This window comes from Tripterygium wilfordii, chromosome 13 (assembly GCF_013401445.1).
Source record: "Tripterygium wilfordii isolate XIE 37 chromosome 13, ASM1340144v1, whole genome shotgun sequence".
NCBI classification, from domain to species: Eukaryota; Viridiplantae; Streptophyta; class Magnoliopsida; order Celastrales; family Celastraceae; genus Tripterygium; species Tripterygium wilfordii.
Genome location: NC_052244.1, coordinates 13299495 through 13311710, shown reverse-complemented (window position 1 = coordinate 13311710; position 12216 = coordinate 13299495). Strand labels below are relative to the sequence as shown.

The 12216-nt window shown below is 36.9% G+C and overlaps 2 protein-coding genes across 3 annotated transcripts; one reads left to right on the top strand and one right to left on the bottom strand.

The window, feature by feature from the left end:
- LOC120011857 (zinc finger protein 4-like) lies at nucleotides 1-5487 on the bottom strand. Of its 2 annotated transcripts, XM_038862999.1 has the most exons (4): nucleotides 5100-5487; nucleotides 4859-4977; nucleotides 1917-2036; nucleotides 1-721 (listed from the first exon to the last, which is right to left on the bottom strand). In XM_038862999.1, the coding sequence occupies exons 3-4, from the start codon at nucleotides 2025-2027 to the stop codon at nucleotides 143-145; spliced, it is 690 nt and encodes a 229-aa protein (XP_038718927.1). In that variant the 5' UTR covers nucleotides 2028-2036; nucleotides 4859-4977; nucleotides 5100-5487; the 3' UTR covers nucleotides 1-142. The 2 variants fall into 2 exon arrangements, 1 of the variants encoding a protein (XP_038718927.1); XR_005471165.1 differs by lacking the exons at nucleotides 1-721; nucleotides 1917-2036 and adding an exon at nucleotides 3830-4129 and having other exon boundaries at nucleotides 5100-5456.
- A 785-nt stretch (nucleotides 5488-6272) lies between these two features.
- LOC120013433 (cytochrome P450 81Q32-like) lies at nucleotides 6273-8569 on the top strand. The gene is made up of 2 exons (XM_038865238.1): nucleotides 6273-7192; nucleotides 7808-8569. Exons 1-2 carry the CDS (start codon nucleotides 6311-6313, stop codon nucleotides 8423-8425), a joined length of 1500 nt encoding a protein of 499 aa, XP_038721166.1. The 5' UTR covers nucleotides 6273-6310; the 3' UTR covers nucleotides 8426-8569.
- The last annotated feature ends 3647 nt before the right edge of the window (nucleotides 8570-12216 follow it).

The following is a 12216-nucleotide window of genomic DNA, read 5'->3' as shown; positions in this document are numbered from 1 at the left end:
AAGAAAAAAAAGAATGCTCGCATTATATTTTCCTCATCTGAAAAACAGTTTCTTTTCGATGGAAAAGAAAAGGTCTCTTTATTAGATGGATGAGCACATACACAAGTTGCATATATAGCAAAAGAGGTCATAATTAACATGATTACAATCGAAGATCTAAGTCAAGCTTATGCAAATCTGATGATTCTTTTGTGAATCTGTCGACGCAAAAGCTTCCCGGCCAAATCAAATTCATTGCATCCTCAAGCATGAAGGGTGTCCATGCCATACCAAACCCTGCATTGGCATCACCAAATCTTCTTACCATACTCGAACCTTCTCTACTCGGCTTGTGCATAAGTGAGTGAGGTTGGACCCCTACCGATCGGAATGGTATGGAATTGAAGGGAAATCCCATTGATGTCATCATCATTCTTTGAGACTGGAATCTCTTAGCAGCTCCTCTTTCTCTCTTGTGTGCATTCTGGTGACCTCCCAAGGCCTGTGAACTGTAAAACTTCCTCATGCAGAAGTTACATGAGAACACCTTGTTATATGCAGGTTTTGATAGAGGAGTATCAGTCTCTCCTTCAATGGGAATCTCATCTCTGCTAAGGCCTAGACTCAACCAATCTCTCAAATCATCGTATCCTGGTCGTCTTTCGTCGTTGCTTGGAGATTGCAATTCGACATCCTGGTTGTCAACTAATACATATCTTGCTTCTTCTTCTTCTTCTTCAATCTGGGAAAGCATTGGGGAAAGTTTTTTAATCGGGGGGGGGGGGGGGGGGGGGGGGGGTTAAAGAAGTGGTTGTGTCTGCTCTTAAATAGGGATCCTTATGTAGGGAGGATATTATTAAGAAATCACTGCTTTATCTGCTGTTTCCAACTAGTGATGCTAGAACATACAAGGAGGCAACGATTATATGTCAACAACTAAAAGTGTTGCCCTTGTCAAGCTTAGGATTCCCCTAAATCATCCTTTTCACCTTTCCCCCCACTTATCAACAGCATCAACAATATGATTCTGTTTGGATGGATTGCAACACAAGATTAAACCTACACATGTTGATGAAACACTGTGTTCTTCAATCAACATACCACACTTGTTTTTCTAACCGAGAAACCACATAACCCAACATTACATATTTACATTAGGACAGCTAAGTGTGAATGTGAAATAAACCTCGGACTGTTAGAAAGCCTGACCACACCGACGACAGATAAAACTAAGTTGAAGTGCATGCGGGTAGAGGCCCGGAAATGCGACAAGCCCACCAAACCAGAATTCTATAAGGAAATATCCCAACTAGTTGGTTTGTACTCTCGACCTCGAACACCATAGGCCCTAAGTACGAAGAGATAATCAACTAGCCAAGTGGTTATCAACATATCGCACATTAAATTGGTTTAGCTAACCACCATACATGGTTGTAGACTCGTAGGAACCACAGGCTCTCTGTCCCATTTGCCCCATACTGTAGTTTAGAACCTCCCATACTGTACTGCAAACTAATAAGAACCACTAGTTGGGTGAACACAGAGTATAGACTGAAGGCGTAACATTTAAATAACTTTCACTTTCTTGTTTTTTTTTCCTTCTAACTAGGAGTAAGAGTTTTGTGTCAGGTGAGAAGGATACTGGTTTGATAAAGGAAGAAAGAAGAAACAACCTGAACAATAGCAGTAGGTACTTTAATCAGAAGAAGACTTTAAGTGAATGTTAAGACTCCTTTAAGAGACAGTACTAGAATGTCATCTTTCAACTTTAATCTCACTAAGAAGACAAGAACATGATAAACTAGTATTTTTAGAAAACTGAGGGCCCAGAATGGGCAGTGTATATGTACAGTGGGAGAAGTTCATTGAGAACCACTTGTCCTTATTCTGAGAATCTACCTGTTCTAATAATACTAATAGTAATTCAGAGTACAGACCTTAGCTTTTCCCACAAATGGGTGTGATGAAAGCAGCTTTGATGCTAAAGCTTCTTTAAGATAAAATAATCGTAGTGTCTGGAATGCTGAGTCAGATCTTACAAATTCCATCTGTCCTACCTATCAATTAGCTTCACATAAGCAAAAAAAAAAACTAGTAGAGATCGTATCCAAATAAAAAAAACTCGCCACTCAATCCTCTTTGGATAAATTAAATAAATAATTTGGTAATGACATATCATGAAATGCAAAAATCCAAACCATGAACAGATCTTTCCTTACCTTCCAGTCAATTGCCTACAAAGTTATGCACAGATAAAATAAACATATAATGCTCTGAAATATATATATGCATCTTGGGTCATTACCATATGGGGGTACCAAGATGAAAGCACTTGTTGATAGAGATCCAAGCAACCTCCAACTACTGTTTCAATGGAAATGCTGATTCGAGAAAGATATGCCTCACACTAGATGAAAGCAACACACACAGACAACTAAAAATTCACCAAAAGATCTATAATTGGCACAAGCAGGAATTTGGTTGGCTTATTCCAACATATTCTTAAATTCATGGATGGTGCATTGGTGCTTCAGCTAGCAAGATTTTTTTTCTAGGAATATGAACTTATGAAGAGAGCTACTGCTTATCAAAAAAAAATAAAAAAAATGAAGAGAACAACTTGGTAAGCTCAATTGCAAGAAAATGACTCGTCATTGGCTTGTAATTCTTTCCCTTTTTTGTAACCAGTAATTCTCAGCCCAACATGTCCACTAGACAATTGGGCTTGCATTAACTCTAAACCTTGGTGACAGTTAAGACTGGACCGAAGTCTGTGTAGGGAGAACCTCCCATAGGTCTTTGACCAATGAAAAGAAATAATACCGAAATTATTGGGCATGAGAGTTGAACTTGCAACCTCCCGTATTTGTAAGGAGTTACCACAATCAACTTCATCATCCCAACCAAAGTTGTTGATGTTAACATGATGTTAAGTAACTCAATGCACCGGGATGTATTGGTATGTCTTCATGCACTGAAATAGTCACCCTTTATTATGTATCTTCATGGTCAAGAACTCAAGATAAAGATTCATATCATAGAACTTTGCACACACCAATTGAGTGGTCAAGAAAAAACGGAGCTGCTCTGCTACCCAACTCCTACATTTGGAGGAGAATTAGATAACAGAGACACCGTCAGGGAAGACCCATGTTTTGTTTCAACATGTAGGAGATATGACAAAAAACTCAAAAAGGCAGAGTGCTGTAAGAATTTAAACACACTATAGCCCATTCGGACCCAGCATTGCATATACTGCCACCTTAAACTACTTGCAACTTTCATTTAGTTTCTAAAAAATGCTTAAAGGTCTGCACTAACTCTTGTGACGGCTATCTACAAGGTTAAGACTCGGCAGCTGGCATAAAAGTTCAGGATAAAACCACCTTCTATGATAGACATGGAAACCTACAACCATTCATTTTCTTGTTTTCATTCAATAAATTGAAGGGCAATTTCATCGAATTGTAAAAAATGGGTAACGTGACCAACAAGGCAATAGGAAAAGTTAACCAGGTAGTATCCAGTAACAATCCATTACAAACATCCAAGCAACCATCACTTTCATACAAGAGTTAGTTCAAAAAATTTGTGTTAGGTCATAAGATTTGAATGTTAGTAACATTCGGACCCAGCATTGCATATAAACTACCTCTATAGGAAAGAAAGTAACACCTCAGCTCCATTAAATTCGTTCACAATCCATTTAGATCAATTTAATGACCATTGTCCATTGTCTTTTCTTGGCTTCAACCAAAATAAAAAGTTCTACATACAAAGATAGATTTCTTGGGCTACTTAAAGTTCAGCAATTAATTGAAAATGTGTAAAAAACTGCAGCAAAATCATATAGATCAACCAAGACGTCTCATGATTTTTTTATACAAGGTGGCAAGAGCCTAGCTCATCCCAGTCAATTGCCTAATATAGCAAAGAAGTGACCAGGCAGTCTACAAAAATAGTAACTACTTATATAATCCTAATGTGAAGGAAGGTGCATCCTACAACCTCCCGTTGAGATGAGAATTATGAAGCATTCATTTGAAGCGACAGTTATAAATAAGAAAAGCTTACACAGACTCCTTCAAAACAGTCCCACAAAATGAGCATTTAACCCATCAAATGAATCACCACCAGTGAACTTAAGTACCTACAGCACACAAGAAATCAGTAATTACTTAAAGGGCACTCATATCATACCTATCAAGATATGACTAATTTAGACTACTGAAAAACATAAAGGCCAAAGTAATTGTAATGCCAAGAATAATTTTGGGGTTTAATAATAATCTTCAAAGGGGTCCTGATATGAAACCTACTAGCCCTCAAGTCATTTCACTGGTTAACTCCAATGCTAGAAAATATGAATTTTTTTATGAATGGCTAAAAGTTTATTAAAGCACCAAAGGCGTGCAACCCAGAAAATTACAAGGATGCTGGGAATGCTAGTAAATATGAACAAAAAGGAAATTCAAATGAATTAAAGGTTCTCATGGTACTTGCATATGAAATTCAAATGCATAATGTGTCATAAACAACTCAAACAAAAAGCATGTATAAATTAAATCACCCAAATCTCAGAACTACAATTAACAATTTACAAGAACACAGATATACATCCAGTGATGAAATTAAATTATTTGCAGAAATTGAGAGTAAGAGTGGCAGTTAAACTTGAAATCATTACAGAAATAGACCATGCATTAAAAATAATAAATTCAAACAAAATGACTGAAAATTTTATTTCAAGCAAGTGGTTCTGGGAAAGAACTAACCTTCAATACAATTCTTACAAAATTTTTTTTTTAAAAAAAACAAAGGAAAAATGCCAACAAATAAAGCAATCCAATATATTAGAAACTAGCGATGGAAAAGGTACCCTGAGACAACTCGCAACAAGCGCGCGCCTCTACTGCGATATGAGAGGTGAGACGAGGCGCCGCCGCGACACTGTGTAGCGGCATCAACGACTGCACTCACCCTAATGCCCCCGTCGCCCTACCATACATTAATAAAACAAATAATTATTTAACACTTCAAGCTAATGAAAAACTTAATTATCTACTTATTTATAAATATATATTAACACCAGTTGTAACACATGAAACATGAGAAGTTACTTGGGAAGGGAAAAGACAGAGCGGCGCAAGGGGAGGCGGGGTGCGAGGGGAGGGGCGGGGGCCGACGGTCGGAGACGCGGGAGAGACGATCGGACAGGGGTTGCTCTTGATGTGGAAATCAGTGTTCTTGAAAGAGATCCGCAGCGCCAAGCCATCTCTGTATTCTCCGTTTCTGATTCTGCAGATTGGTGCAAGGTATGAACAACAGGGTTTAAGGCTTGAAGCACAAACTACATAGCCTTCCAAATCCAAAACCCTACTAAAACGGCACCCTATAAAAGACTAAGCCTAGCTCAAGATACAGCCCAAGACTACGTTGGACTGAGATGGCAGCCCAATACAGTAGCCCAAGATAGAAGCCGAATATGACAGCCCAAGACCATATTTGTGCATCTTCAAGCTTGAACGATGGATGACGTAGTCGGTGACGTTGCACATTGATTTATAAGAGACAATCCCGTGGGTGGGTGGGCCCGAATGAAAGATACAAACTTTTACATGATTTTTACCAGTACAATAGCGTCACGAATGACGAAACTTTCCTCCATTTTTTTTTTTGGTAAGTACAAAACTTCCCTCCATCTTCATGCATGGAGCCAATCAAGGTCGTTCTCACTTCTTATGGTCAACGACAGATGACATTTTGAAAGGTCTAACTACGGCAATAATGTTCTCTTTTAGATTCTTAAGAAAACATGACAAATTTCTTCAATAATATGGATAGCGTGACCAACAATCAAGATTGGTATGTATTAGATATATCGGGTTTATCAATTTATTGTAGATATATCGGGTTCGTACGATTTTATTTCTCTAAACCACTTCATTTAATGCTACTTTGACCTATAAAAGACATTTGTGGATTGATGGAAGTTTGAGCATTAATTCTTATAAACCACATCGCTTAGTGTTCTTCAAACGATGTGAGATTAATATAAATGCATCACTTGTGAATTGAATTATGCCACGATTCACAAAGCACATGACCAGAAAGTCTAGAAAATGAAAACTAGGAAGAAAATTCATATTATAATTGGACCTTTCAATGGGACATCGTCAAAAGACAAATTGCTAATTACTTGTCGATTTTAAAAGTGACATTGAACGAAGACAGAATTGAAATTTCTTGGATAACACGGTCCTATGCCCTATATATAAATATCATCATCTGGACTAGTTAAACACCAGCAACCAAACAAAACCAATTTACCATGGAAGACACCGTTCTTTACGCTGTTCTTTCCCTCCTCTTTCTTGCTTTGGCTTTCAAACTCTACAAATCCAAAACAGCCCACAAAAATCTGCCTCCAAGTCCTCCTTCTCTTCCAATCCTCGGCCACCTGCACCTCCTAAAACCCCCTCTCCACCGCTTCTACCAACAACTCTCACAAAAGTACGGCCCTGTCATCTCTCTCCGGTTCGGGTCCCGCCTTGTGGTCGTGGTGTCCTCCCCATCCGCGGTGGAAGAATGCTTCACCAAAAACGACATCACCTTAGCCAACCGTCCTCGACTTCTAATCGGCAAGCACATAAGCTACAACTTCTCCACCATCATCGCTGCTCCTTACGGCGACCATTGGCGAAACCTCCGCCGAATCGGGGCGCTTGAAATATTCTCAACGCACCGTATCAATACATTTGCGAGCATTCGAAAAGACGAGGTCAAACGATTACTCGGCAAACTATCACGATCCTCCGGGAAAAAGGTGGAGTTGAGATCTCTGTTGTCGAATCTCACTTACAATATCATTATGAGAGAGATTGCTGGGAAGCGGTATTATGGCGATGAGGTTGAGAATGAGGAAGAGTCGAGGCAGTTCAGAGAGTTGGTTGCGTCGATTGTGTCCGTCGGTGGGGTTTCGAATAAGGGCGATTTCTTGCCAATTTTCAATTGGATAAGTGGACGGAAATTCGAAAAAAAATTAGAAGGCCTTGCGAAGAATATGGATTCATTCTTGCAAGGACTGGTTGATGAGCAACGGAGCAGGAGAGAAAATTCAGAGAGCATGAATACTATGATTGGGCATCTTCTTTCGTTACAGGAGGAGCAACCTGAGTACTACACTGATCAGATCATTAAAGGCCTTATACTGGTATGCATGAATTTCTCTATATTTAATTTGTATGATTTGATTATTGGGGATAAGGCTACAATTCTTTTAACTAGAGTGGACTATAATTACCTTAAAACCATGGTTTAAATGTGTTATATAGTATTTTGGGCGTTTATAATGTTAATACGTAGTAGATTTTGAAAAAAAAAATTAAATCCTAAACTTTTTTTGGGTAACCGAGTAACTACCTAGTCCAACATGCCTTTCGGATAGCCGAGTCGGCGTAAAACTCGGATCTCTAAAAAAGTCCATACCGATCCGACGAAAGGTAAATTGGACCAAAACACATGCAGGTAGGAGTCTGGGAGTGAGACATGCCCAGCTGAATATCCAGCTGTTGGTTTGAACTCTCAATCTCGAGCATCGTAAACCCTAAATCCGGAGAAATAACCAACTAGTTTATCGTCAAGTGGTTTCTCAAATCTTAAACTCTAAACTATAAATCTTAAATTCTAAACACTAGATTATAACTCTTAAAGCCTAATATGTTTTTTGAAAAAAAAAACATAATTTAACATTACTTTGGGGGGGGGAATTGCTAGAATCGTAGTCCCCAGCTGAATTATTTGATTCAAATAAAAAATTGATTTGCAGATAATACTAATTGCCGGGACGGACACGTCAGCTGTTACATTGGAGTGGGCCATGTCAAACCTGGTCAATCATCCAGAAATATTAAAGAAGGCTAGAGCTGAATTGGATGATCAAGTTGGTCAAGACCGTTTGATTGAAGAATCAGATCTCTCAAAACTACCTTACCTTAACAACATAATCTCCGAGACCCTTCGATTAAATCCAGCGGCCCCACTTCTGATCCCGCATTGCGCGTCCAACGATTGTTCCATTGCTGGCTACAATGTGCCGCGCGACACAATAGTGCTGATCAATGCATGGGGCATTCACAGGGACCCAAATCTCTGGTCTGATCCATTAAGTTTTAAGCCTGAGAGGTTTGAGAGTGGTGAGCCTGAATCTTACAAGCTGCTACCGTTTGGGCTTGGAAGGAGGGCTTGTCCTGGAAAAGGATCGGCCCAGCGAGTAATGGGCCTGACATTGGGAACATTAATTCAATGTTTTGAGTGGGAGAGGCTCACTGAAGAAGAAGTTGACATGACGGAGATGAATGGTTCTGTCATGCATAAAGCCGTGCCATTAGAGGCTTTGTGCATAGAACGACCTGTTGTGACCAAGCTCTTCCATGAAACTGCTTAGCTGAGGGGTACTGTTTCTATGTGTTAGTAGTCGGACTGTGTTTCTCTATTTATCCTTTTCTTTTTCTAAAATAATAAAAATTCCAGCAGTTTGGTGTCCCAATTATCTCAATTTTTGAATTGGATGCACGGAATTAAAAGTGAATTATTGAGCTTCATATGTTCTACATGATGTACATAAAATTCTGTGTCGACAACACAACAACTAGGATCATTGGAATACCAATTGTTAAGATTCTTATAATTTTTTTGAAGTTTTATCCCGGATTTTGGTCTTGTAATACAAAATTTATTTGTTAAAATTTTATATCGATAATGCTTAAGACCCCCTATAACCCTCATTTAATGTGGAGTGTTGAATGTGAAGTGGGCCCTACATGTGTATTTTTAATCAATGACTATTTTAATATCTCATATATTTGGGGCATTTTGGGATCACAAAATGAGGCATGTAGCATTGTCCATCTATAAATAAGGTTAGTGCGCTCAAGCTTTCTTTTACTTGTTGAAAATAAATTTTAATTCAAATTTGATTTTCAAAATCATGTGTTTGTTGGAATCAAATACACACAATTACTCACACCCGAGACACTAGTTGGAGTAGTAAGGATGGTGTGTATCGTCCTTGTGACCAGGGTTCAAATCTCCCTTCCCGTTTCGAAAAATATACACAATTCCTCATTATATATATGTGTATTATCTGTGCATAATGGCGTTGGTTCTATGACAAACATTTATCATTATAATTTCTCAAAAAAAAATTATTCATATTTGAACTTTTAAATTTAATTTTACACTTTTCAAAACCATATCATAAGAAATTGGGAGGAACGAGAAATAGAAGATCGAGATGAAAGGTGTAGCCCAATCCAATACAATTGAGATATTGTCTGCTTTAAATCTAAGACATGCACCATTTTATCCTTTAAAATGGCTCTCAAGTGTTTGAGGTTGCATTTTTATCTTACAAATCACATCATGAATGTTTTTTTTTTTTTTTTTTGAAACGAAGAGGAGAGATTTGAACATTGATCGTTAGGATGATACACACTATTTTTACTACTCCATGACTAGTGGCTCAGATGTAACATGATGAATGTATACTAACAATGAGTTGAACAATTAATCGTATAGATATTATTGATATTATTTATAATTGGGAAAATATTAACTTGAACAAATTCATCGGATAGATATTTTCGATATTAGTTATAATGGGAAAAATATTATATTCGGAATTGTAGCAGACAAAAATTCCTACTTGACCGAACACTCCTAAATGGCAATATGGTGAGTTCCTAAAATCTTGAAAACAAAGATGGATGGTTAGTAAATTTGACGGTTGTTATTTCACAGTAGACATTCAGACGTTCAAATAAGTCTCAAGATTATCGTGAAGTAATGCTAAAAAAATTACCTAAGTCTCTATCTTCTTTTTACAGTCAATAAATTAAATGATTGCCCGTCTAGTGTACCCCAAAAAAAATATTATAAAGAAAATACTTATACATATATGTGTGTGTGTTAAATCCTTAATGTTCTAGTTATTGCACTTTAACAACTAGGTAGGTAGTCCCTGATGACACACTCCACAGTACAGAATTGTGTATCTATCCAGCTATGAAGACCACTATACTATTATTAACAACTACTATTATCACAAAAGCCACTTATTATATGTGTTGGTTGCTTGGATATATATGCTAGACAAGAGATCCTACTTGCATGGACATGTGATAGTGGTTGGTAGGTTGCCATCAGATCTATAGGGATCTCTAGTGGGTTTAGCTGCCTTTGTGATAGACTGAGGGCAAATGCAATGGTTTCTTATTTGCTGGGCTAACAAAAATGTTGGTCCGGTCCCACCTCTATTATACAAAAAAGTCAAGTTAAACACGTATTCTAATACAACCATATCAGCAAAACACATCTTCCAATACAACCACATCAATAAAACATAAATTTTTATACAATTTCTGTTCCCACCCAATATGGAGGCCAACAACATTTCATTCCTGCATATTATCCACAACAAAACTACACCAAAACATCAAATATCAATACATCCACATCAGCAAAACACTTATTCCAATACAACCAAATAAGCAAAACACATTTTACAATACAATCACATCAGCAAAAGACAATATTTTTGTTGACAAGTGGTAGCCTTGCTAGCATCTATACAGAGTTGTGTTGTTGCATTGCTTCTATTATTAATAAAGTTAAAAGTATTTATAATAAGTTGTATTATTATAAATAGTCCTAAAAAGAAATTTCGAGCATGTTGTCCCCTAACCCCGCTATCTTTTCCGAATAAATCAAAATGTATCATATCTATCCCATCCCCTGTTTGTTCGCCTATTCCAATAAGACGTATTGGGATCGTCAAATCACTTTTCTATTTGACGATTGATCATCGAGTTTTTTTTTCAAAAATAACATTGTCAAATAAATTATGTCCCAATATAACATTGTGATGAAATTATTTCTCAATATAACTCTACACTCCATTTATAATGACGTGTTTTTCATAATTTTTATAGGATCACGCCATCAACAATGTGTAAAAAACGAATGGCGTGACTAATGGAATTTTGAGATGGCGTGATCCATTTTGAGATGACGTGTTTTTCATACTTTTCAAGCCATCTCAAAATTCCATTAGTCACGCCATCAACAATGGCGTGACTAATGACGTGATTGTATATAAATTATAAAAAACACGCCATTCATAATAATGTGTAGTGTTATATTGAGAAATACTTTTATCCTAATATTATATTGAGACATAATTTATCTGACAGTGTTATTTTGGAAAGAAAAAAAAACTCGCCGATCATCTCCCAATATCATTGCGGGCTTACTGATCTTGACTAGATAATGTATATGTTTGCACTGCGTTCAGGTGCACCTCACCTCACAGAATCACAATTTTTTGTGACACTCCAAACGTTTTTACAGCAGAACTCACCTCACAGCACCACAATTTTTTACCTCGCAGACTCCCAAACGCTTACAATATATGTTGAATTGTCACACGTAATCAAATTAGGTCAATTATTTTATTTTACATTAATGTACAATGTAAACATTAAGTGATTTTATATTAATATTATTAGTCATCTAATATAACCGTAATTTGAATACGCCAAACGCAGCTCATAGCATCGCACCACAGTTTTAAAAGTGATGCGTCAAATAGTTTTTACGTTCTAACTCACCTCACAACACCATAAATTTATTACTCACAGTACTTCACAACAGTAATATCAAACAGTACCAATATGGTTGGTCTACCCAATGAGGCCCACCACGTTTCTGAGATTAAATGACTCCCGACAAGAATAGAATCAAATCAAAATATTTGGAAAAAGTGATACTTCCGTTCAAAAAAAAGGTGCATCTAAATACACACCCCATTTTACTAAGTACACACATCATTTGACACCACAGATGATTTGACTTCACTGTATTAATTACTTACAAAAATCATGTGTACTCATTGTTTTAGAATTAATTGGTTTGATTCTTTTTTTTTTTTCTAATTTTTTTTAGTTTTTCTTGTATAGATTCTCGGGGTGCTCCATGTCACGTGGATGGTATTCTTATGATACTTCACAACATGGCAAGAGCAAAAGGCATTTTTTTTTTTACTAAATCCACTTAAAAATATTCCACATTTTTTATTTTTCCTTGGGCCATTTTTTTTTCAATTTGTTGTGCTTAATTTCTTAATAAATTATACAGAATTAATACTATAATAACAAATAAAATTCATTGACTCGAAAA

Excerpts from the sequence above, each read along its gene's own strand:
- LOC120011857 (XM_038862999.1), bottom strand. The coding sequence starts at position 2,027 with ATGGAATTTGTAAGATCTGACTCAGCATTCCAGACACTACGATTATTT. Across the intron at positions 722-1,916 it reads CATTTGTGGGAAAAGCTAAG|ATTGAAGAAGAAGAAGAAGA; the intron begins GTCTGTACTCTG and ends ATGCTTTCCCAG.
- LOC120013433 (XM_038865238.1), top strand. The coding sequence starts at position 6,311 with ATGGAAGACACCGTTCTTTACGCTGTTCTTTCCCTCCTCTTTCTTGCT. Across the intron at positions 7,193-7,807 it reads TCATTAAAGGCCTTATACTG|ATAATACTAATTGCCGGGAC; the intron begins GTATGCATGAAT and ends ATTGATTTGCAG.